General features: G+C 39.2%; 1 protein-coding gene across 4 annotated transcripts in view; it reads left to right on the top strand.

Annotated features, from left to right (window-relative positions):
* Positions 1-26,535, top strand: part of GRIN3A (glutamate ionotropic receptor NMDA type subunit 3A) — a 154,993-nt gene that overhangs the window by 47,012 nt on the left and 81,446 nt on the right. For all 4 annotated transcript variants that reach the window (XM_047700176.1, XM_047700177.1, XM_047700174.1 and 1 more), the window contains exon 3: positions 15,419-16,466. In XM_047700176.1, coding sequence (XP_047556132.1) covers positions 15,419-16,466 — 1,048 coding nt within the window. The remainder of the gene's footprint in view (positions 1-15,418; positions 16,467-26,535) is intronic.

Raw genomic sequence — 26,535 nt, 5'->3', positions numbered from 1 at the left:
CTCTCTCTCTCTGCCTACTGTGATCTCTGTCTGTCAAATAAATAAATAAAATCTTTAAAAAAAAAAAAAAGGACATAACAATAGATCCTACTATTCACTGGTTCCTTGTAATAGATGGGTGATAGCTAGTTAGCTAGCTAGCTAGCTGGCTGGGTGGTAGATAGGTAATAGATAGCTAGCTGGACAGAATTGAGAGTTCCACAAGAGTTTTACTGCCAGAAACTTGGAGTTTTACATATATATATACATACATATATACATATCCATATATATATGTGTGTGTGTGTGTGTGTGTGTGTGTGTATAGGCATCTCTAATTACATACTTTTTTATTTAAGTACCTTTCTTCTCCAGTTTCTCAGTCTGGTTCAGAAGGTAGAATGAAAAAGCCCATTTAATTTAAAGAATAACCCATAATATGGAAATAGTTTTCATGATCCCTGGGAAAAGGAGACTGTTGTTAAAAGATATTCTATAGGAGCCTAGTTTTTTGGTTTTTTTTTTGTTTTTTTTGTTTTTTTTTTCATGAAACGGACCACCTGTGATCAGAGAGACCAGATAAATTTTTGCCCTTTTAGAGGTGAGGGCTTAGCTCCAGGCTGGTCCCATTTTTAAAGTTTATTTGCTTATTTTTAGTAATCTCTAGACCCAACTTGGGGCTCAGGCTCACAACCCTAGATCAAGAGTCTCATGCTCTTCTGAGCAGGCAGCCCTCTTGGAGCAAGAACATCTTACTGAGAAACAAAAAACAACTCAAGTGTCTTGCATTTTATTTTTTTTTATTTTTTTTTTTAAAGATTTTATTTATTTATTTGACAGAGAGAGATCACAAGCAGGCAGAGAGGCAGGCAGAGAGAGAGGAGGAAGCAGGCTCCCTGCTGAGCAGAGAGCCCGATGCGGGGCTCGATCCCAGGACCCTGAGATCATGACCTGAGCAGAAGGCAGCGGCTTAACCCACTGAGCCACCCAGGCGCCCCAAGTGTCTTGCATTTTAGAAAGACATGACTATATGATGAAATGTCAGGTGGTCATAATCATTTTATATTTAATCTGTTTATGTATATAAATTAATATGTATATAGATTGAGCACCTACTATGTGCAAGGTGACATGCTAAATGCCATATATTGGCAGAGTTTAATCACAGCCTATACACTCCCTAAAGAAAGTTGTTAATACAATAAAATAATTCAAAATCCACTTATCAGGAATCTACTGATAATAAAATTAGATATTCTCTCATCATCTGAACTTTCCATTTTCCCCATATTGTATTTGAATTTCCACAAGATTAAAGTCTTTGCCTATTTTATTTTATAGATGCTATCAAGATTTAATCTTCTATTTTTGAACTAGCACATAATTGAGGCTCAGGATTTTATCTGGAATAAGAAAATTCTCCTTCGTATCAAAAATATAAGCAAAACTCTTATGTGTAATTTTGAATAGTCATTATTTTGGAAGGACAATCATAAATAGCAAATAGGAAAAAGCCCTTATGAAAGCTACATTAAGTTATTTAGCATCTTTCTGCCTCATGTAAAATGGAAAGCACAAGAAAAATGGTTCTGTTTGGATCCTAAAAATGTTTAGTAACTACAGGGAGAAATATTTGTTGACTTGGGTTGTATATACCCTAGGGGTTCATTTTATTAAGATCAAACTGATCTTTCTGGCTCCTCAAGGTTTAATTTATATTAAAGCTATGTGCCTCCTTTCACAAGGATCCCATGGTACTTTGTACATGAAATTATATGGTGGTACTTAGCCCATTCCATCATCATTATTTGTCTATGTGTCTGACTTCTGAGCTAAAGTATAAATTTTATTAAGTAGAGACACTATTATTCAGCCCAGTTTAATGCCTAGCACATAGCAGCCACTTAATAGACATTTATTGAAATAGAAGGAAGGAAAGGAAATTTTATATTATATTTACATCTTATATTATCTGTGGCCATAGAAGAAAAATAGGTGGTTGGTAGGTTAGGTAAATGAAATCTTGTCTAAATTAAAAACATAGTCTTTTTTAACTTAGGTGCTTAGTGTCTTTCTTCTTTTCCTTTTTTTCTTTTTTTTAACGGAATATTAGGTTTGTGGATAACCTTTGCCCTTGAGGCTGTTTCCACATGTTCATCTCACAAAGTTTGAAAGTTTAAAAGAGCATAAGATTTGGAGCCCAGCAGCAATTCACTTTGTAAAAGGATCAGTGACAATGTGTTCATCTCCATGGATGTGTTTGAGAGTGAATTCCAAGAACTTCAGGAAACATGCCTAGGACTTCTTAGGCTCCCTGAGGAATATGGTCAAAGAGAAAGTTTCAAAGGGAAGTGGACTAAACCCTGGAAGGAGTCTTTATAATGAATAACTGAAAAGCTGCCTTAAGCCATAAAACATCTGTGGAATTAACATCAGTCTTATTTATTTTGTTGAATACAGTCTTTTAGGAAGTTCATTATTCTCAGTCCATAAGTCACATCTGCATACAGTAATTTTCTTAATTGTTCCTAAATTTTGTGAGGCTGACCCCACGCCTTCACTGCGTAATGAAAGACATGAGGATAATGAGCCATGAATAGCGGGTGTCAGTTATGCAAGCTTTCATTTCTCACACAGTCATTTTCAGTTTGGCCTGACAGAATTGTTAACATTTTAAAATGTTAATGAAATCACCAAAAACATGGATTTTTCAGCATAGGCTTTAGACTTAAAAAATGATTTCTCATGACAGACTACATAGATGTCATTAAAGGTATAAGGGATTTTATTCTTCCAGGGTCCCCACTTACCAGAGCTAATGTCTATCAAAAGTATATGTAGATAAAACCAGTTGGGAGCTAAGTTCATAGTGTGATCTTTAACAGTTCATTCGTAAGTTGTTTTATAAAATGTCAATTATTTGAAGTGATGATATCTGGTTTGTTATTCAGTAACATGAGTGTTTTTGTCCAGCCAATGGCTATTTGTTGGACTAGGGTGAGGTAGACAGAATAAAGACATGCATCCTACCATTTTCAACCTGACAGCCTATTTATTGCCTGAGGTTGAAAAGTAAGGAAATGATGATAAAACAAAAAATATGTGATTCTTAAATAGAGATATGTTCCTATAGACAGAGGAGGAAATAATTAACTGTTCTCAGAGACTGAGGAAGAAACACTGGAATTGAATCTTGCCAAACTGAGTCATTTTCTGGTTTGGAGCAAATCCAGAGTCATAGAAAATGGCAAAACCCTAAAGAGAAGTTTGGTATAGTTGGAGCATACATTGCATGTGAAGAGGATTTGACATGATTCTGGAAAAGTAGTTAATTTGATAGCGTGCCACAACAGGGCTTTTTTTTTTTTTTTTTAAAGATTTTATCTATTTATTTGACAGAGATCACAAGTAGGCAGAGAGGCAGGCAGAGAGAGAGGAGGAAGCAGGCTCCCCGCTGAGCAGAGAGCCCAATGTGGGACTCGATCCCAGGACCCTGGGATCATGACCTGAGCCGAAGGCAGAGGCTTTTAACCCACTGAGCCACCCAGGCGCCCCACAACAGGGCTTTTATGCCAAGCTAAGGAGTGTGCATTTTGTATGCATACTGGATGTCACGTGAATGGCCGAACATAGCCATGACATATTCATAAAGTCATAGTCCTGTAATGAATTAATCAGATAAAGTAATACAGCATAAAAACCTTGAAAGTAATTTTTTAAACCATTACAATAGAAAAATTGTTTTTATTTCTCAAAATTAGTTTTAGCCTTGCCCTCATCTTCTCCCTTGAGTTATAAATCCCAGACTCTGGTGAAAGTAGCTGGGAGTTTGACCAGCTGTTTCTAGCGTTAGGACTTGCCCATGCTTACTTTAGGCCTTAGATGTTAATGAATCCATTGTTCCTATAGGAAGAGCTCCCTAGGATTAGTCATAGCATGTTCAAAAACTGTTATCCTTTCTTTAAAGGTTCCAAGAGTCTAGACACTTACACACCCTTGTTCTCTTGGCATAAGAAGTCCCTGACCATTTAGCGCACTAATTATAGTCCTGATAGTTATTCTAGCTTCTCAGCCGGCCATAAAATCTTGCCTTCATTCTTTGAACAGCTTCTACAGGTCAGTTCTATATCAGGTAGGCAGTGATTAGTTCACTTATTCATTCGCAACCATTTGTTGAAATTTAACTCATATTAGGTGAGCACTTTGGCTAATGCTGGAGACACAAAGAGTGGAAAATAGGGGCCCTGCTCTCAGGAAGCTTATAATCCCCTTCTTCTGTTCTCTCAATAAGCGAAGATGTTTCTCAAATTATCCATATTTTTTTATCCACTTTCTTTGACTTAGCTGTTTATCACTCTTTGACGGGATAACACGCATTCTGCCATTATTTTCTCACATCAGCTGGCATTGTTAGGCCCCCTCCTCATTTGTCCGTGAAGAATGGTCCAACATACTAGAGACTCTTTCTCCTCCTTCAAGCTATGGTCATTCTTCATTCTTGCATGGTCAAGCAATACCAAGATTCACTGGCCTTTCGCTCACAGTAAATGTTGCTTTATTTTACTGATTCTGGACATATTGTTTACAACCTACTATGTGCCAGGTATTGTGAGGCACTAGGAAACTTCAGGAAAAAAGACCAAAACAAATATATTTAAAAATCCTAAGATAGGGGCGCCTGGGTAGCTCAGAGGTTAAAGCCTCTGCCTTCGGCTCAGGTCATGATCCCAGAGTCCTGGGATCGAGCCCCGCATCGGGCTCTCTGCTCAGTGGGGAGCCTGCTTCCTCCTCTCTCTCTGCCTGCCTCTCTGCCTACTTGTGATTTCTGTCTGTCAAATAAATAAATAAATAATCTTTAAAAATAAATAAATAAAAATAAATAAAAATCCTAAGATATAAATCGATGAACCCCATTTTATTCGTGGATATTAAAGGAGTTCCAGAAGAACTTGAGGCTGCATGATATAATTCTAATTTTGGATGTTCTTGCCCACCTTTACAATAATTTGCTGGCTCTGTGATTATAGCAAAGTTATTTAATCTTTGGAAACTATAAATCCCTTAACTATAAGGATTCCCACCTTGAAAACTCAAGTGGTGTGCCTAGGGTTGTTTGGCTAGTACTTTATAGGGGAAGATTGTAACCACTTCATCTAAATCCAAATTCCCAATTGAGAAGTAATATAAATCTTCCTTAATTGGGATCCCATTACTTTGTAATTCATATTTTTTTAGTCAAAGCTATATAAATCAGCAAGCATGATGAACCATGTATAAGCATTCTTGTCCTGAGGACCCTACTGAGTCAAACTAGTTAGCCTATAGGTTTCATCAGTTACTTAGAAGAGATGCAGTTGCACTGAACATGGGAGCCAGGGATTGGAGGCTGGTAAGACTGGTTCCGTGTATTCCCAAGGAGAACCCATTGCTGTGAGGTAACCTACTGTGTCCTGCTGACTCGTAAGTTAACGCTCTCGGCTAGGGTGTCCAAGGTGTCAGTACTTCTAGAAAGCACATAGCTTGGTGTCCTGAATCTCAGGGACCAACATTTAAGTTCTGTTTCCAGATGTTTCCAGTAGGAGTCCCTTTCACTGGCCTAACTTGACTGAAATCCTTTGAACTTGCCACTCTCTGTCACTTAAGTCATGCCAGGAGCTGAGCCTGAAATTTCCACTAAGTCATGGAAGCCTCAAATAAGGAACATTAGAAAATAGGTATTCCCTCAGGACTCTGTTTTGATGAAAACAGGTCAAATTGCTTAGTCCAGCATCCAGCAAGTTTTACACTGTGGAATTTTTCCAAATTAGGAGAGCTTCCAAGCTTTTTTATTTGCCAGAGAGGAAATTGTGCTCTTTGTTGACTTTACTTTGTATTCATCTATTATAAAATCTGGAAATGTATCAGAAAGAGGTATGAAAGTGCAGAGGGTAACACTGCAGCTCCACATTGAATTCCAGATCTATCTCTCAGGCCACATCCATCACCAGACCCTGTAACCCTTTGAATGGATGATTGACTGGTAAACGCCACATGATGCACCAATGCCAGGGCCGTGCTGCTGGAAGGCATAGCAGCACCTGGGTCAGTGCCGGAGCCAGATTCAGAGAGCTAGCTAGAATGGAGTAAGGAGGGGTATTCCACAAAGCAACCAGGAGCAGTCAGGGATTGGGCACAGACCATAGTTGTGGAGAAGGGTCAAGGTCCCTACCAAAAAGCAAAGGGAAAAGAAAACAACTTAAGGGTATGGAACAGATCTAACCATAATGAGAGAGAAAAACAACAGAAAGGAAAAAATGCCAGCTTGTCACTTGTGGCACACAAAAGGAGGAAAAAGAGTGTTCTACCCATGTGTCCGATTTTTTAATGTGTCCTATTCACACTGATACTAACACAGCCTGAAAAGTATATTAACACAATCACATAGGCTACTGTTTTTCTCCTCTTGGGAAAAAAGCCAAGGAGGACAGGAACTGTCCTTCCGCCGTACAGTTTCACTTGTAAGTAACTGAGTTTTGCTGATGTTGGCAAAGCATAGACTCAAATGATTCATGTGTTTGTACATATGTACATTTAACATGTTATTAAATTGCTCTTATCTATCTTAATTGATAGAAATTTGTTTTAAAAGCTGAGGTTTGTAAGTTGATGTGACCAATGATTAAAATATGTTGGGGGGACCCTCTGCTCTGATTTCTAATTCCTATTAAATTTCTAATTTCTAATTCAATTTCTAATTCCTATTAAATTCCTTATCATCAGAGATTTCTGTTTTTTATACGATCCATTATTTGGGGGGAAATATGAGAATTTCAATGCTTGAACAATTTGCAAACTGCAGATGCAGATACTTCCTGGCTGTCTGAGCCCTGTTCTTCTGGCAAAGTGATGAAGAGCTCTTTAAGAAATACGTGTCTGAGCTGAGCAGATGACATGTGTTTAATTGCACTTACCCCATAGACATCACTGAGTGGTAACTCTGGCCAGGCACCGTGTTGTGCCTAAGATTCAGAGATGGCTCGGAACTCTCTAGGTGCTTAGATGCACGCTCAAGTCTCTTTCAGCTTGACAGCCTGCAGTGTCATGAAGCAGAGCAGTGGGAAGGCCAGGTTTGTTTATTCCTTCCAGCCACTCTGTGGAAGAGACTGCTCTTGGAATATGGAGAATGTCAAAATCTACACCCTCACTGATTTATGGCCCACAGAGCCAAAGATGGAGGTGATCATCTGCCAAATACTTGAACTTCAGGATTACTACAAAGGATTAGAGAGAACAGTGAAGGCATCGTTTCACATGGAGCTTAAGAAATCATCTATATTAACATTTAATTTGGAGAGCTGTCCCATACACAGAGAACAAAATCAAAGAAAGCAATGTCCTCTGACAGAATTGGACCATGGGTAAGCTCTGTGGCTGAGGTGGCAAATTTGGGTCACCGGGCAGGGGTCTGCTGCAATGAAAGAGGCCACAGTCTAAAAGCTGAACTAGGAACAGCTGGCCATACAAATAGGCAAAGGGTCTCCAGGGCCATTTTAAAAAAAAGGGAGATGGTAAGAGAGGCATGAAAAGAGTAAAGGGAGATACGTAAATGGACTTCGCAGGAGGGGAAGCAGGCCTAGGGTGACAACAACAACAAAAAATCATAAAATTAACTGGGGATGGCAAGAGCTGATTCAAGACAAGAATTCCTTTTAACAGGACAGAGCATTTAGTGATTCTCTTCTACGAAGGTCACTGACAGGAAAAGACGGGAAGAGAGGAAGAAGAGAAAATTCAGAAAAAATCAGAGAAAGAGCAAAAAGAAATAGTGAGAATACCATGGATTATCCCATATCTCAGAAACTGTAAGAAACCTAAGGGAAGTAATCTAGAGCCTGGGGAAGTGACACGAAATGAGGATAATTTAGAAAACACGGGGCATTAGGGAAAAGTTTTGAAGAATTAAGAAAAATTACACACATGGATTAAAATACAAACATAAAATATGAATAGCTAATAATTCAGACAACTGGATATAAGTGGTTGTAAAAGATCAGAACTGAGTGTGAGTTCTCTAAAAGATGTAGGACTATCCAAAGGCAGAATAGTTTGGGGCTCTCCAATGATAAAGAGTTGGAAAAAAAACCATGTGGGTATGAGCTTGTGACAGACGTGAAAGTGTAGAACTTTGAAGGATGTGAGTTTTGTCTGGCAGATTTATTACATGATTGTAGATAATGAATCATGTCAAGAAAAGAGGGCATTTCTGAACATTAGTAGATCTCTTCCCAGCTCTCCTCCCTCCCCACAACTACTGCTCCAAGAAAAGGAAAATGGGCAACTTTAAGGATATTCTTTTGTCTCATACTAAAAGGGCTTTATTGAGCTTCTGCTATAGTCAGTAGCTCTAGAGCTAAATTAAAAGTGACCAAGAAATAAATATTTAGATTCACTGCATAGGAGCAAGTCGACCTGACAAGAATTAGGTGGTGCTGCTGGGAGGGAAGTTGGAGAGAATGTCACCAACAATAATGGAGGCACAGGCAAAAATTGAAGATTAAGTTCTCACAGTCTAAAAAATGTTATAGGGCTTTATGGAGGATGAACAAATCTCTCATTCCTCAGGGTGGGGGAGAGTATTAAATATGATGAGATGATCATGGGAAAAGGAATTCAGCTCATTTTTCAAGATATAAGAGAATGAGGATACAGATTCTTTTAATGATACAAAAGAAAGTTCCCAGAGGGGAAAATAAATTTAATGGCTTTACAGAGCAAAATAGATATGCCTGTGTACAAATAAGATTAATGGAAGGCAATGGTAAGGGGGGAAAAAAGATAAGAGGCCAATTGAAAAAGAAATAAAAAACAAATGAGAGAAGTAGATATACAAAGATAAGTTGAGTTAAACTGCTGGGCACCGGAGAAGACATGGGAGGATGATGATGTATTTAAACAATGATTTGGTTCCTACATGATCAAAAGGAAGACTGGAAACAGTGGGTTATTACAGAACTAGTTCAAAAGCAAGAAAAGGTACAGATTTATAACAAATATAAAAAAACATAATGCTAGTAAGACTATATAGTGAATAAGAAAAATCTTAACAGGTATTAAAATCTCTTAAGAGCATGGCAACATTATTTGCAGCAGGAGGTTTTTATGTAGATTTTAGACCAAATTTTTACAAAGTAAAAGTATGATAATGTATAATGAATAATAAAATTAGATAAATTAAGATAAACACTGCAGTCAACATTCTGTTATTAAGGAATATAGAAGTATTTGACACAGTTGATCACTGCCCCTACTTGAAACATCTCTTTTACTTGGCTTCTAGAACCCAGTGATGTCTGCTCTGCTCTTAGCTCTCTGGATAACTTCTGGGGTCCCTTTGCTAGTTCTTCCTTAGCAGCACCACCTACAGGTGTTCCAGTGTCCCAGATTTATTCCTGGGTCTTCTTTATAATTACTCATCTTGTAATCTCATTTGGTCTCCTTAAATACCATGTCTAGAAGGATGGCTTCCAGTTTCGTAGCTCCTGTCTGTACCTCATTCCTGGGCTCCACATGATCTCCAGCTACCTACTTGACATTTGCCTTTCAATTTCTAGAAGTTACCTCCAACTTAACCTGAACAAATTGAACTGGTAGTTCTTTTTTTAAATTTATTTTTATTTATTTATTTTTTATTATGTTATGTTAGTCACCATACAGTACATCATTAGTTTTTGATGTAGCGTTCCATGATTCATTGTGTATGACACCCAGTGCATGCAATACGTGCCCTCCTTAATACTCATCACTGGGCTCACTCATTCCCAACCCCTTCCCCTCTGAAACCCTCAGGTTGTTTCCTGTAGTCCATTGTCTCTCACAGTTCTCACCCATGTTAAACCTGATTCTTTACCTTGGTGGCAACTCCATGCCTCCCCTTGCCAGGGCACAGATTTTGATGTTATCTTTGCATCGCCTTCTCCTGGCAACCATATCTGAGCCATCAGTGGATCCTGCCATTCCCAGCTTCAAAATAGATCAGGATCCGACCTTCACTGCTATCAGCTCAGGCTAAACCATCATCACCTTTTGTCTGGGTGCTGGAAACAGCTCCCTAACTGGTCTTTCTGCTGCTGTTCTCTCTTCAGTTCATTCTCAACACAGCACTGGGGTGATCCTGTTAAAATCTAAATCATTTCATATTGCTTGTCCACTCGAATCCACCGATGGCTTTCTATCTCATGCAGAGAAGAAATGAAGTCCTTTCAGTGACCCACAACATTCCCAACTCCACTACCCACACATTTTCTCTGACTATCTTAAACTCATGCCCCTCCCTCCTATAGGTGTTACTCAAGCAGTAGACAGGATCCCACTTTCAGAAAGCTGGATTTGGTACTCCCTCTACAGGGAATGTTCCATCCAGATCTCCTCCTTCTGGTTAGCTCCTCCCCTTTCTTCTGCTCTTTATTCAAATACCTCCTTCCTCGCCGGCCTCTATAATTTAAAATTTCACGCCACTACCACCAACCCAGACACATTTTACCTCTTTACTCTGCTTTATTTTTCTTCCTTTGCACTTAGGAGCTCTAATATCCCATACAAGTACCTATTTATCACATGTATTCTGTCTCCTTTGGTAGAATATAAGCTGTATAGATTTGTGCTCTTTTGTTCACTACTATAACCCCTAGCCCCTAGCACAGTGCCTGGCACACAGTACTCCTGAATGAATCAATGACTGAATGGGTGACGTGTTGTTTTTTTCACATCTTTGTTCATTTATTTTAATGAATAGAAAATCCTTTAATTAGCGTGTCAAGTTTTGTGTGCATATGTGGCTTCCAAAATATATCTTAAATGTATTAAACACTGTTCTTGCTTACACTGTGAACTGTCTCAAAAACAGTTTTTACATAATTTGCAAAGTATACATTTTTTTATCTTGGCTCCTATACAAATCAACACATATTCTTAATTAGTGAGATAATTGGGAGCTTTTACTAAAGTGATAAGTTACCTCAATGCAAATTAACTAATGAGCTTCATTCATTGAGAAGAGTGGTATCTTGGGAGGTATGCTGATAAAAAACGTAGATACCTGACTGCTTTGTTAAACACTGGACAGGAAAGGCATGGTGCTAAACTAGGCTCTTACTCAGCGCCAGATCCGAGCCTTTATCACACATGACAAAGCTATTGTAATATTCTTCTAAGTGGTCTCCTGGTCATCATCTCTTCCTTCCTATGTACACAGCGTACCTGTTTCCAGATCAATATTACTAATGCAGACCTCGGCTTATATCATTTCTCTGCTCAGAAATCTTCATGACTCCCCTTTTCCTATTAAATAAAATCCAATCTCATAAAATGGACATGCAAAGCCTCTATAGTCTCGTTGCGATCTGCTTTTCCTATATTATTTTCTCCTATTTTTCTACCCCACTCTCCAATTGGATTTTTGTGCTTTCTACCCCTTGTTATATTTTCCACCTCCTTACCTTTCCTCATAACATTCTTGAAGCTGGAAGGTTTATTTAGAATTCATTTCTAGGCTAGAGCAGTAGTGTGATCAACACAGAGTGAGGTGATATTATTGGTCCCTGTGACCCAGGCTCTAAATTTCTATTAAAAGACTCTAAGATCACTTTTCTCCTTTTTTATACCCACATTGCTGTATGGGCTTACACTGAGCTGATACTCAACTAAATACTCCAGGACTTATTTATGTGACCTTCCATCAAGCTGAGTTTCACACATCTTTAGTGTGGTTTGTGGATGGAATGCAACCTTATGCATTTGGTGCCTTAAAATCAGTAGTTTACTTTTTTTTAAAGATTTTATTTATTTCTTTGATAGAAGACACAGTGAAAAAGGGAACACAAGCAGGGGGAGTGGGAGAGGGAGAAGCAGGCTTCCCGCTGAGCAGGGAGCCCTATGCAGGGCTCTATCCCAGGACCCTGAGATCATGACCTGAGCTGAAGGCAGACACTTAATGACTGAGGCACCCAGGTGCCCCAAAATCACTACTTTTCTTTTCGAAGACTATGTATTTCCTGATAATGCCGTTGTTTCTCCACTTACATGGCTATTACCTTAGCTCTTGCCACCTTAAGCCCCTTATGAAACAAGAAGAGGAGGAAAGAAACGTTACTCTTCACATATGAAAGTGTGCTCAGCTCCTTCCTCCTTCCATACCTTTTTCTATATAGCTAATTTGGGGGGAGGGGCTTTTTAAAATCAAATCTGATGGTCATGTCCTTCCCCCAATAGAATCCCCTCAGTGGCCCCCTTTTACCTTCATCATAATCTCAGACGTTTTGAAATTCATTTCCCACCTTTATCTGCAGCCTTATTTCTCACCGCATGTCATCCTGCACTCCATCTCCAGCTTTTGCATACACATCTCCCTGGGTGATGGTATCAGTCCCCAGCTTCTCTCGCTGGCTCTTCTTTTATACACACTCAATTCTGGCACCTTCTCCTGTAAGAGGCTTCCCTGTCATGTCTGCAGTAGAATGTGCAGGAGCCCTTGGCCTCTGTCCCAGTGGCACCATTACTTACCTCTGTCATGACCCTGGAATTGTGTCTTTGCTTTTCTTTCTCCGCATTGGAAGACTTTCATATGCTTGAGAACAATGAGTGTGTCTTTCATCTCTGTTACTCTAATGTTAAGAACAGTATTTACATCAGTTTCTCCTGTCAATAAATTTATTCCTGATCTTTTGTTTTCTTGTTCATCCAAGAAGAATCCAGGCATAATAAAAAGGAACATGGTAGAAACTGATTAGAGCAAAAGTGAGATTTCAGTCACTTAATCAGTGGGCATTTAAACTTTGATTATGCATCATCATCACATTGCAAAGAATATGTAGTGAAGGGGACAATAATTGAAAGCTGTCAATAGATTATTTTAATTTACCTTCTCTGTAAAATTGAAAATAAAACAGACTGAAATCATCTGTCATAAATGAGGATTCTCCGAGACCCAGTTTCTTGGTGCCACTTGCGTAATGAAACAAGCACTGGGCTTTCTGGTCTGGGAACACTGAAGACATTTAGATCCTGATAGATTTGCGTTTCTGTGACAAATGGATGCCTCAGAGACAACCGAGCATTGTCCTTCAGTCACCATCTTAGACATTACTGACCATCAATGATGAGGAACAAGTTTTACTGGAATGAAGGAGTTAATGTAATTTCTGAAAGATATCTGAGATGATTAAAGCGGTAATCCTTCAAGGGTCATCCAGCTAGAAATCTATAATAATTAAGTCCCAAATATTCTTAAAATAGTGAAGGCCTTCTCTTTCTACAACTCCAGCTTAACTTTACTGTTCAAATTGACCAAATGAAATTAACCTATTTACTACAAACCTTTTTATTCCTTAGGCTATATCAATGTGTGTGTGTGTGTGTGTGTGAGAGAGAGAGAGAGAGAGAGAGAGAGAGAGAACACACATGTAATAGTAGATTGCTCTTTAGAAACACAATTGTAGTCACCCTTCCTTTATAGTACCTAAGTAGTTATCAACTGATTAATTTGTATATTTTAATGATTTGGTTCCCTTTTTCTCTAAAGAAGCATAAAACTATTTTAAAGTCTAAGATAACTGAGACTTCATTACTTGTTGCAAAATAGAATTCATTTTAAGCGGTAGAGAGTCCCACTGGGGAGTGCTAACATGAATAATTACCATTACATGCAGTCTACCAAAATGAGCAGTTTCATTGCGTTTAGTGATAGGATCGTCTTCAGATGTGATTTACTTTTATATCTCTATTGAAAATTAGTACATTCTTCACACATTTTGATTTTTCTATATCCCTTCTGTGGCAGCATAACCTCTTACTACTTGTATTTTTTGCCTTTGTAAATTACTGAGTAATGTTGGTGGCAGGCAATGGGTGAATGTGTTTTGCTGAGAGTCTAGACTTGTATCACCTGATTGCTCAAAAAAACTTCTGTTACATTCCACATTTCATTGTAACTCCTTGTGATTTAAAATGTGTCTTGAGTACCCTCTATGAGTTTCTCATAATGCAATACTTTTTGTGTTTCCAACTAGAGAAGTTCTGTTAGAGATTAAGGAAAAGTGACCTGGGGACAGCCATGATTGAAAAAACTTGAATGACACTTAATAATAGGTACCATATGTGAAACATCTGTTCTAGGTCAAAAGGTAGGGTGTATACTGCACATGCAGTATTTCCGGCCCTTGTAATGGAGGCATATTATCTTTCCCATTTTGCTAAAAACAAAACCAAGGACAATGCTAGAAGGTAGTTGAGCCAAAATCCAAACAGAGGTGTATCTGATGTCAAAATCTAGGCTTTCCTTTGGACAGAGGCCATAATTAAGAGTAAGAAAGTACCACAAGTTTATTACTTCGTATTGCCTTATCTTCCCAGACACTGACCAGGCATTTTCCTGCCTTGCCCATATCCAGAACATATATTTGACAATGCCTGGTTCTTTAGGTTAGGAATCAGTACATCATTCAGTTGGTAATTTTCCTTTCTTTGACTTGGGCAGAGAAGCTGTTTCCAGAACCAGAGCCAATTGTTTTTCTCTAATGACTTAGAGGGAGGGTACCCTGAGGCTATCCTGAGATCTGCAAGTCTATTTCTCATCTTTTCCTTTGTTGCATGGATGTTATCCAACAGTCTGCTTTGACTGGCCTTATGGGGACAAATGTGTTGATTGTTTCTACTGTGAAAAAGAGAAACATTGAAAGTAAGATTAGGCTATTTTCTGGAATGCAATTTTTAAGCATTAATAAAAGGATAGGCGTACGTACTAAAAGTCATTCCTTGCACCAAAACCAATATTTATTGAGCTAATTTCATTGCAATTGAATAGCGTGAACAGTAGAAATGAAACACTAGGGGCACCTGGGTGGCTCAGTGGGCTAAGCCTCTGCCTTCGGCTCAGGTCATAATCTCAGGGTCCTGGGATCGAGTCCTGCATCAGGCTCTCTGCTCAGCGGAGAACCTGCTTCCTCCTCTATCTCTCTCTCTGCCTGCCTCTCTGCCTACTTGTGATCTCTCTCTGTGAAATAAATAAATAAAATCTTTAAAAAAAAAAAAAAAAGAAATGAAACACTAAAGATGCCGAGAACCTCCATAGCTCGGAAAGTTGTGAGAATGTATAATTAACGGTTTACAACAGGAAACAATTAGCACATCCCTTAACTAGGAATAAAGAGACTTGGAGTAAGACCATGAGTCACACACCTAGCCCAGATGTTAGAACCTAAGGGTGTGATCTCATTTGCTTAATGAAGTAAGACTCTTCTCTTCAAAAAAGTCTAGATTATTAATTCCTGAGGAATTTATAGGCAACGCCTTTAAAAAAAATTAGACTTTATTCTTATTAAGGCAAAGAAGCAAAGATGAAAGCACTCCTCCCTATCTTTAGCCTCACCTCTTTTCCTTACTTTTTGCCTTTGCTCCTCTTTGCCAGGTTTCTAGCCAACACCACTTTCAGAGGCCTCAGTGGTTCCATCAGGGTAAAAGGTTCTACAATCATCAGCTCAGAAAACAACTTTTTCATCTGGAATCTGCAACATGACCCCATGGGAAAGCCAATGTGGACACGTTTGGGCAGATGGCAAGGGGGCAAGATTGTCATGGACTATGGAATATGGCCAGAGCAGGCCCAGAGGCACAAAACCCATTTCCAATACCCAAGTAAACTACATTTGAGAGTGGTTACCCTGATTGAACATCCATTTGTCTTCACGCGGGAGGTAGATGATGAAGGCTTGTGCCCTGCTGGCCAACTCTGTCTAAACCCCATGACTAATGACTCCTCTGTCTTGGACAGCCTTTTTAACAGCCTCCATAGCAGTAATGATACAGTGCCCATCAAATTCAAGAAGTGCTGCTATGGATATTGCATTGATCTGCTGGAAAAGCTAGCAGAAGACATGAACTTTGACTTTGACCTCTATATTGTTGGGGATGGTAAGTACGGAGCCTGGAAAAATGGGCATTGGACTGGGCTGGTGGGTGATCTCCTGAGTGGGTCAGCCCACCTGGCAGTCACTTCCTTCAGCATCAATACTGCTCGAAGCCAAGTGATAGATTTCACCAGTCCTTTCTTTTCCACCAGCTTGGGCATCTTAGTGAGGACCCGAGACACAGCAGCTCCCATTGGAGCCTTCATGTGGCCACTCCACTGGACAATGTGGCTGGGGATTTTTGTGGCTCTGCACATCACTGCCATCTTCCTCACTCTGTATGAATGGAAGAGTCCCTTTGGTATGACTCCCAAGGGGCGGAATAGAAGTAAAGTCTTTTCCTTCTCTTCAGCCTTGAATGTCTGTTATGCCCTGTTGTTTGGTAGAACAGCAGCCATCAAACCCCCCAAATGCTGGACTGGCAGGTTTCTAATGAACCTTTGGGCCATTTTCTGTATGTTTTGCCTTTCTACATACACGGCAAACTTGGCTGCTGTCATGGTTGGTGAGAAGATCTATGAAGAGCTCTCTGGAATACATGATCCTAAGGTAATGTTTCTTTTTTACTCTAGCTTTCTTTATAGTCCATTATAACTCCATATATTGTGTCTTATGCTGTAGTATGTTGATGTTCTTTCATCTAATGCAATATTCTCTCAGCCATCTCTAGAGACCAAGAGCTAAATTAAATACTTTATTGTTTTATTGAATGAAACAAAGAGTATGAGGGGCTTTGGGGGAGTGTTTGTTCTAGAGAACATCTTTCTGCTGGGAACACTATTGGCAAGTTTTTCTTGGTGTTACTTGTGCGTCTGACAGAATGACCATCAAAGAATAGATTTACAAAGTATTTTCACCCATAGCAGACTTCAAAAACTGACTAATTACTTCTCCTGAGAATTAATGGAAATACATAGTAGGATCCATATTTAAATTGTAAAGAATCTTTTTTTTTTTTTGCCATTAAAAAATAGTAAAATGGAAAGAACTAACATTTTATCGTAAACACCCAAAGGGAGATGCTAGAGAGCTCAATGGGTATAGAACAAGGAGTACTGAACAAATTGAGATGGCAGGATTACCTAAAAAACAGGGTGTCTTTATACAGTAAGGAAATCCATAAAGCTGGCCAGCTTGGCTGAGGGTATGGTGCCAGCAGTCACATTACAATGTCCAAGGACATTCAAAAAAAGGATACCTATTCTAGGCTGTCTTTGATATCCTGGGCATCTGACCCTAAGGGGGAAAGGGAGGAATTGGATGGAGTTCAGGTATACAGACAGGTAAAGCTGTGGTGATCCTCAAGTAAGGAGAGCCATGTCTGTGTTCTGTCTGGATTAAAACAGAACCCCTTTCTGTGACAAGGGGCTTGGAGAACCTATTCCAACCTAGTGGGAGTAGTGAGGAGGTGGTGGTTGAGGCTCAAGAAAATTGGAATAAGGCCCAAGGGAGTACTACAGTCCTGATGGGGAACAGAATTCAGATCCAGAGCAGAAGTATGTTCCAAGGCATACGACCCACCTAGGAGAGATTAGAGTAAGTTGCATTGAGTGGGCATACCTGGGACATGTTGTGTTTAAAGCAACTTGAGCTCAGCTGAGCATTTCAAATTGGGAAATACTCATCATGCCTTTTCAAATACCCCTTTCCACACCAAGTCTTAAGGTATTAAAACTTTACTATAAATTCAAATTAAACATTTAAAATCAGTTTCATAGAGTATCAACATATAGGATATTTGCAACTATCTTTATCAAATGATGAAGTGGCCCAGAGGGCAGGCAGCAGCCTTAGACATCTCATAAATTGTTTGGATTAAGATATAAGGTCTGTTCTGCAAACAAATGAATATGAGCAACTTGACCCATAATTGCAAACCTCCTGGTAAGTGACACGAACCTAATGAAAAGGTTCAACAGTGGCTTACTGATTAGGCAAGGATTGCATTGCCTTCTAATGAACACTCAGGGCTTCAGATTATGAGCTGGAATCCAGTGAACAGCAATAAGTCTGTAGCATAAATAGATATGTCACCCTAAAGAGAGATTTTCATGATGCTCCTGCATTCATGCTTTACAGTGGGATTAGCAACTGCTGTTTATTCTTTGCCCTAGTTGGCCTGTAGACCTCCCAAAGTTTCACTGTCTTGTTAGAGGCTTACCCAGATATTTTACATGAATCTTGCTAATGTGATGCTTAAATTAGAAACTGGGAGCAGAAACCATTCAATCCAGTGTAGTACAAAAGACAATCTAATATAGGGCGCCTGGGTGGCTCAGTGGGTTAAGCCGCTGCCTTCGGCTCAGGTCATGATCTCAGGGTCCTGGGATCGAGGCCCGCATCGGGCTCTCTGCTCAGCAGGGAGCCTGCTTCCCTCTCTCTCTCTCTCTGCCTGCCTCTCAGTCTACTTGTGATCTCTCTCTGTCAAATAAATAAATAAAATCTTTAAAAAAAAAAAAAAAGACAATCTAATATATGCCTATTGTGAAGATTCTGGACCATTATCTTATGTAAAAGGTGAACGCAATACTGACTAGAGAGGTTCTTTAATCAAAACAGAAGATTATCAGAATTAAGTCATAGATGCTATGTGTGAGAAACCTGTAGCAATGATAATTTTAGGGGATTAAATGGAAAATCATAAAGATAAACTGTACACAGCAGTAAAACAGTCTCTTTAAACAAAAAGAGACATTCAGTCCCTGACTCCACCGGAATAAAAGGTGAAGTTTTGGGATGCATGGGTGGTTCAGTGGGTTAAGCATCTTCGGCTCAGATCATGATTCCAGGGTCCTGGGATCGAGCCCCACATTGGACTCTGCTCGGTGAGGAACCTGCTTCTACCTCTCCTTCTGTCTGCCTTCCTGCCTACTTGTGCATGCTCTCTCTCTCTCTCTCTCTCTGTCAAATAAATAAATAAGATCTTTAAAATAAATAAATAAATAAAAGATGAAGTTTTTATAAATTTACTCCCACCCACAAGACAAAATGAGCAGAACTAGACAAAGTCAACTTGTGTTATAGCTGGTAAGTTCTTAATGAAGTGGGACAATTATCTAAAATACTTCCAGTTTGGGGCAGCTGGGTGGCTTAGTCAGTTAAGTGTCTACCTTCAACTTAGATCATGATCAGGTCCTGCATCGTGCTCCCTGCTCATCAGGGAGCCTGCTTCTCCCTCGCCCTCTGCCACTCCCTCTGCTTGTGCTCTCTCGCATGCTCATTCTCTCTCATAAATAAAATCTTTAAAAAATTTTTAAAAATAAAGTACTTTAAATTTGAGATAATAAACTAATTTCCACTAAATTTCGCCCCCAAAATGTGTATTTCTCACCCATGTTATTTCTGTGGTAAAGTCTTTCACTTACAGGTTTTTGTCCTATAAAGATACCCAGATCATTTGACTAAGCAGTTCTTGACATCTGGACTTCAGGCGAATACTGTTGGTGACAAAATTGTTCCATTTTCATCCAGATATGTGGTATTATGCAAATGACAGTGTCTTCACCCTCCCACAGAGAGATATGATTAAAATAATTTTCATACCCTTTCAGTCCCTCAGCGTTCATCCTTCAGTGGGTTAAGCATCTGCCTTAACCTATTGCAGTTACTCACATGCGTGTTTTTCGGTCCTACCTTTTAGGGGACTGTATCTTTTTTCTTACACTGAATGATGTAGAGAAATTCAGAAGTAAATAAGTCCAGGAGAGGAGAAAACAACTTAGAAAGTTGTAAACATGGTGAAGTTCAGAAACAGGAAATAGTGTCAAAGTTCAAGGAAAAGGTGGTTACCTTCTACTTGGTACATCAAGGGAAGGCTTAATTAACAAGATAAAAATGTGTGCTTATTCTTGAAGAACACTTGGAAACTGGACATGTATGTCAAGGGAGAAATGGTCATTCCAAGCAAAGCAAAAGAATGAACTGCTTTGAGGTGGAAAGTGTAAGGCATAGTCAGGATAGCTTGAGGAGTTCAATTTAGCCATGGCATATGTTCCATGAAAGGAAGGAGGTGGAATCCATGTCTAAAAATTAAGTTCACTTGAGATAACAGAAGATCTTAGACATCAGGCTGAGACTCGTGAACTTCATCTGACAGTAGAATTCCACTGACAGTTCTTGAACAATGGAATAGCAGATTGGAAGAGTATCCATTTAGGATGGTTGCTGAAGTAGCATGTAAACCAGATTAGAAGAGAAGGACAATGAACAGAAGTTGTAGTTATAATCACTGATAGAAAGAAGACAAATGCAAGAAATCAAGTGGTGATCAAGTCCATTGGACTTGGCTATTAACTGAGTGTGAGAGGCAACAAAGAGTCACCTTCACAGTTACAGGGCTCAGTGTCTGAGATGCTAGTACCATTCAGGGAAGCAGAGACGGCACTTTATGGACTAGAAAATATAGTGATCAGTTCAGTTTTACACGTGGCATTTTAAAATCTGTTTTGGATGTCCAGGGGAGATCCAGCAGGCATTTGGAAATGAGGGTTCAGGATGGGAGTGAAGCTGGTGGGAATTCTGGCCAGAGAGGTGATCCTGTGTATTAAAGCTTTCGGAGAGTATGAGATCCCCAAGGGAGAAGGTGGTAGGGAGAAAAATTGATGTTTGAAAGAAAGCAGCCGGCATGAGGAAGTCTCATGGTGTTGGAGAACAGGATCTGTGGAGAGACAAGATAGAGAATAAGGAGATAAAGATGCACTATAACAAAGTCACACAGACCCTTGAGTGTCTGTCTCTCTCTAGCTTGGAGTTTTACTTTTTGAGGTGAAGATTGTTATTAGCCTATCTGCCATGCCTATTAGCCTATCTGCCTTCTTGCCAGCGGTTATCAGAGGACAAAGGCCAATCAGGGCCCAGTCCAAATTGAGAATTGTTAGTGTGCAGGTGTGCCTGTGTGTTTGTGTTTTTGTGTGTTTGTGTTTTTGTGTGTTTGTGTTCTTTGTCTGATGAAGCTGGGTTTATGTGGTTTGCTTTTTCCTCGTTTTTTTCCAAACTCCATTCAAATTCACTTGATGGTATTTTTGTTCAAATAAATGAAAACACATCATTTATGTAGAAGTCATGGATCTCTGTAGTTTTCTTGGGACATTTGTTTGTCTGCCGTAAGGTGAAAGATCCCCTCAATCTGAAGAAAGGTGACATGATGGCATTTGGTCACGCTCTGAAGATTCTTCCACCCCCAACTCACTATCTGATTTGTTTTCCTCTCCTTTCGTGCTCCTCACTTGCTAGATATTAGGACAGCCCCCAGGATACCATGCAGCCATTCTCAACCCAGTTCCAGTCCTCACAGCTCAGTTAATTCACCTCAGGCAAATTTCCCTGTGCCTCCACACTAATGTTCTTGAACACCTGCCTTCTCTAACTCTTCTTTAGTTACTTCCGGATAATCTCCCTGTGCCTCCCTGTTATGTTTGTCTGCCTGAAAACTTTGAGAATCACAACTCTCAGACTTTTCTAGAAGCACCTTATGAATAAACAGTCTCCTAGGAATAGATGTCTTTAGCTCTTAGAGACCATCTAAGCCCCCAGATCTGAGAAAGGGACTCCCCAAAGTTCCTCTCCTCTTTCCTTAAAACTACTCTTCTGCTGCATATAACATTTTTAATTATAATCATAGTGGGGTCTTTTGGAAATGGTTTCTATTTCTAGCCCAAAATTTGGGCTGTAGCTTTTTTTTTTTTAATATGAGTCTTAGAATCCAAACACCACCTATAAAATATTCCTAAAGGAAAATGTGTTTGGATGAAAACCTATTGACTTAAAAATTGAGATTTGTGATCTGTATTTTATACACAACCCATCAGTAAATTGAGTCCTGGCCACATAAGTATTTGTAACCATGATATTAGATAGAGTGAATATAATAGCACCATATTTCTTCTCAATCATGGCTATACATTTATCACAATTAATAAAACTTAGGAGCATGAGTATTTTATCACCATTTCAGAGTTGAGATTCACTGGCTTCTACCAACTACTTTGAGTCAAATAAAATTAGAAGCAGAATGCTGCGCAGGGCAGACCAGTCTATGATTCACTACATGTGCAGGAGCCAAGGCAGGTTGGAATACTTCTTTCTTTTACTGACGGGGATCAGAGGGAAGAAATCATCTTATTGCTGGCTGCTCCCATAGCTAATCCCAAGAAAGAGAGACTGGAGGGCTGTGCAGATGAAATTCAAGAGGATGGTTCTATCCTCACTTAACTATTTTTGCCAGAATAATTCATTTTACACTAACAGTAATGTATGTAGCTTCTCCCAGCCTCCCACCAACTCTTCTAGGAAGGAAGCTCCATGCCTCAAAGCGGGTGGGCTCTTGAAGCATGAGACCGTGAAAGCACGAATTTATGAGTGATATATTTAATAGAGCTTATGTGGGTATTTGTCTGACATACAACTAGCACTATTCATTATAGGCAATGCAGAAAATAGAGTAAGGTAGACAGATGGAAGCAAGCACCCATTGCCTCATCATCCAAAGCCATTTCCTCTTAGCATTTTGGGATGATTGACAGGTGAATAGAAACTGCAGTATTATTTTGTCCAGAGAAGTCTTCATCTGGGTGTGTGATCTGAGGTGTAAACCTGGGCATTTTTAGAACCTCCCAGTCACTGACATTTGATCTGCAGACATAGAAGACGAGATGAGAAAATCCCTTCATAAAGCACAAAGTACACCAAGAAATAAAGCCCCACCTCCTGGCACAGAGCTGAATTGGCCCAGCGGATAGGATACATGAGCATTCAAAATGAGCTATTTGCTGAATTTAATGGACCTTCTAGTTCTTTTCCAGCTTCTCACCTAAGATGCCCCCTTTAGCATTTTGTGTCTATTTAAAAAAAAAAAAAAGTCAGCTCCTTAGAGCAAATATGAGGCTAGTGTCATTTTTGTACAGGCAAATAATGGTGCTGCTTTAGAAAAACAATCCTGGTGAATATTCAAGTAAATATTAAAATTTAAATAGACCTGCTGTGGAGGCAAGAGCAAACTTTAGCCAGAAATCTTAAAGGAAAGGACACTCTTGTAGCCCTAGTAGGAAATGATAAGCATTTCCCAAAATAATAAAACCCACCTTTACTGATCATCATATAACAGCATGTGGCTGCCCAATAAAACATATGAATTCATGCAGTAAAGGCTGGCCTTGAACAAGGGAGGGGTGCCAGAACTCCAAGGCAGACAGGACTGAACATGGAGGGGAAAGAAAGCGGAGGCTGCATCGTACCATTCACTCTTTCTTTCTTTACATCCAGTAACAGTAGCTTCTGTTCCAGGCACATGCTCAGTGGATGAGAATTCAGCAGTGAGAAAACAGACACTGCCCTTGTAACAATGGAGTTTCATTGGGAAGAAAGACACTCATCAAGGGAGCACATAAATCAGCTAATGATGTAAAACTTTGCTAAGTTCCTGTAGAAAAAAATACACCAGAATCTGAGATCCTCACAGGAGACCTGATCTGTTGTAGAATTAGAGAAGGCCCCCATCCTGGCTGAGATCTGAAGAATGGACATGAGCCAAAAGGAGTTGTGTGGGGTGGGGGGCGGGGTTGGTAAGAGAAGAGCATGTGTAGAAGCCCCGAGACCGAGACCATAGGGAGGGAACTGGGGTCAAGGCCACTCCATCATGAGCTATGAGAGACTGGAAAGCCAGAGAAAGGGGGACAAGAATAGGACAAGTAATAAGGTAAAGGACAGACATTTTTGAGAGAAAATTTCTCAAAAGATGAAAAAAATCCAAGAAATGTGGTCTGAGAAGAGCCGCCCTTCCCATGGGCTCCATGTACTTCCAGCTAGAAAACTTTTTCTTTTTTAAGGTTTTATTTTATTTTATTTTTTTATTTGACAGAGAGATAGAGAAACAGAGAGATCACAAGTAAGCAGAGTGACGGGGCGGGGGGAGAAGGAGAAGCAGGCTCTCCACTGAGCAGGGAGCCCAATGTGGGGCTCAATCCCAGGACCCCGGGATCATAACCTAAGCCAAAGGCAGACGCGCCCACCGACTGCCAGCTAGAAAACGTAATAGGAGGCACATTCCATTCACTTGGTAGCAAAAACTCCAATAGATCAGGAAGTGTTCTCCATGAGAATTGCATTAAAACACTTTCTAAATGTACAAATCAAAATAGTTTGGTTAAAAAATTGAGTGTACTGTGGTTCTGTGTATCTTGCACATACTAAAAACTATTGAATTACACACTTTAAATGGGTGAACTGTCTGGTATGTGAATTACAGCTCGGTAAGACTTTTCATCAATTCTAAACAAATAAGCAAACTGCCATATTACTGAATTGGAAGACTGAATTTTTAAAGATGGTAAATTTCCCTTTGGTTAGTTAACAGGTGTAAAGTAATTCCAACGAAAATACCAAAGGACTTTTTTGTTGACTTGGGTGATTGTTACTGAATCTTCTTTTTTTTTTTTTTTAAAGATTTTATTTATTTATTTGACAGAGAGTAAGAGGGAAGCAGGCTCCCTGCTGAGCAGAGAACCGGACGCGGGGCTCGATCCCAGGACCCCAGGATCATGACCTGAGCCGAAGGCAGAGGCTTTAACCCACTGAGCCACCCAGGCGTCCCTGTTACTGAATCTTCAAAAAATATATATATACTAAATTTAATCTAAAAAAGAAGATTCAAGGGATTTGTTCTTCTAGATATTGAGATACTTAATATTAGTAATAATAACAGAAAATCTAATACTTATTGACCATTCCCATATGCCAGGCACTGTTGTAAATGACTTTAATACATTACCTCCTCCCACTGAGTGGTCATGGAAATTAAAATAACCCAAATAAAGCAACTTACATTGTGTCTAGCAACTAGGGGGCACAAAATAAGAATAGTTAAAAGTCTTGTCAGATTTTAATACCAATATTAATTACATGTATCTTGAACGATTAGTTCTCTGTCTCTCTTTCTTGTCACTGTGAAGTGGGTGAAAGGGAAGATTCTCTTTCTGAGCTAACTTCTAGAGAGCTTGGAGGCAAATTTCTAGCCCACTAACAGCAGATTTCTTTTCATTGCAGTATGCATTTTAAAAAATATCATTCCTGGCTTTGTTTTGGGTTTTTTTCTGCTTCATCCTTTTTTTAATATATGCTGTCTTGTATTTTGTGTGACCTTTAAGCTGCCACCTTAAATCTTTTCAGGAAGAGAACAAGGTATACAGTAAGTAATGTCAAAATCAGATAATAAATAAGGGATATTAACAGGAATTCAAAAAAGAAATAAAATTGGGCAACAGATGTAAAAAAGTTAAATCTTACTTGTAATCAAAGAAATGCCAATTTAAACAGCAATGAGATGATATTTTTACCTGTCGCTCAGAATCTTTTACTGGTAGTTCTCAGTCTTGGTTGAAGCAGCATACTCTGCTATTAGGAAGGTAGGTTGGTACAATAGTTCATAAATCAATTTGGCCATTTCTATCAAGAGCTTTAAAAGGGTTTGTTTATGCCCTTTTACCCTTGACTACCATTTCTAGGAATCTCTCCAAAGGAAGTAACTTAATATATGGACAATCATTTATTATAAAGATCATTGCAGTGATACTCAAAATAACAAAAACTTGGGAAACATGTAAATGTCCAGCAATAACACAGTTAATGCATTATAATATTCCTGTGTGCTATAACTATGTAACCAGTAGATATAATTTTGAAGAACTTTTAGAATATGAAAAAATTTTAATTAAATATCAAAAAATCAAAATACAAGTATAAGTGAAAAATTGGGATATAAAGCCATAGACAGTGTTTCCATTTTTGTAATATGCATACGTACAACTATAAAGAGAAGGGACGAGAAGGGAATAAAATACAATATTAACAGCACTGATACCTGAGCAGTGTGATTACAGGAAATATTATTTCCACTCCATATTTTCTGCAGTGTTCATGGATTATTTATGTAATGAAGAAGGACATAATAAGCCAAGTAAGAATGAGAGCAACGTAGACACAAGAGGGTAGTCACATCAGCAGTGTTTTCTCCACATGCACTGCTGTCTGTAGGCTTTTGCGTCCAAGCAGCTTGAGTTTCTCAATGAGTAGCCGTTCTGTAGTAAACTGTTTACATTTTAAAGATGCTGAGGTTTCCACAAAGACTTTCAGAAGTAAATTTTCATTCCCACTCAGTTTATTCACAGGACTTAGCACAGTCTGATATTATCACATCATTCATTTGTTTACTTGTTAATTGTCCCACTATATCTTGCTCACCACTAGATCACAGTGTTGGGTGAATATTCAGTAAATGTTCAATTAGTAAATAAATGAGCCATGCGTGGCTGGCTCAGTCGGTTAAGCGTCTGCCTTTGGCTCAGGTCATGATTTCAGGGCCCTGGGATTGAGTTCCACATCGGGCTCTCTACTCAGTGGGGAGTCTGCTTCTTCCTCTCCCTCTCTGCTCTCTCCCTCTGTTTTCTCTTTCACTCTCTCTCAATTAAATAAGTAAAATATTTAAAAAATAAATAAATAAAATGAATGAATGAAAATGGCAGCATCATCGGAATAGGGCTATACTTTTCTGTGGGGATTACTTTGAGATCAGTGCTTTTGATTCAAAAGCATCCTTGCAAAAGACTGTTTAAAACCATGCTCCTAC

This window comes from Lutra lutra, chromosome 13 (genome assembly GCF_902655055.1).
Source record: "Lutra lutra chromosome 13, mLutLut1.2, whole genome shotgun sequence".
NCBI classification, from domain to species: domain Eukaryota; kingdom Metazoa; phylum Chordata; class Mammalia; order Carnivora; family Mustelidae; genus Lutra; species Lutra lutra.
The sequence above is the reverse complement of the archived record's forward strand: the minus strand, read 5'-3'. Positions and strand labels throughout refer to the sequence as shown.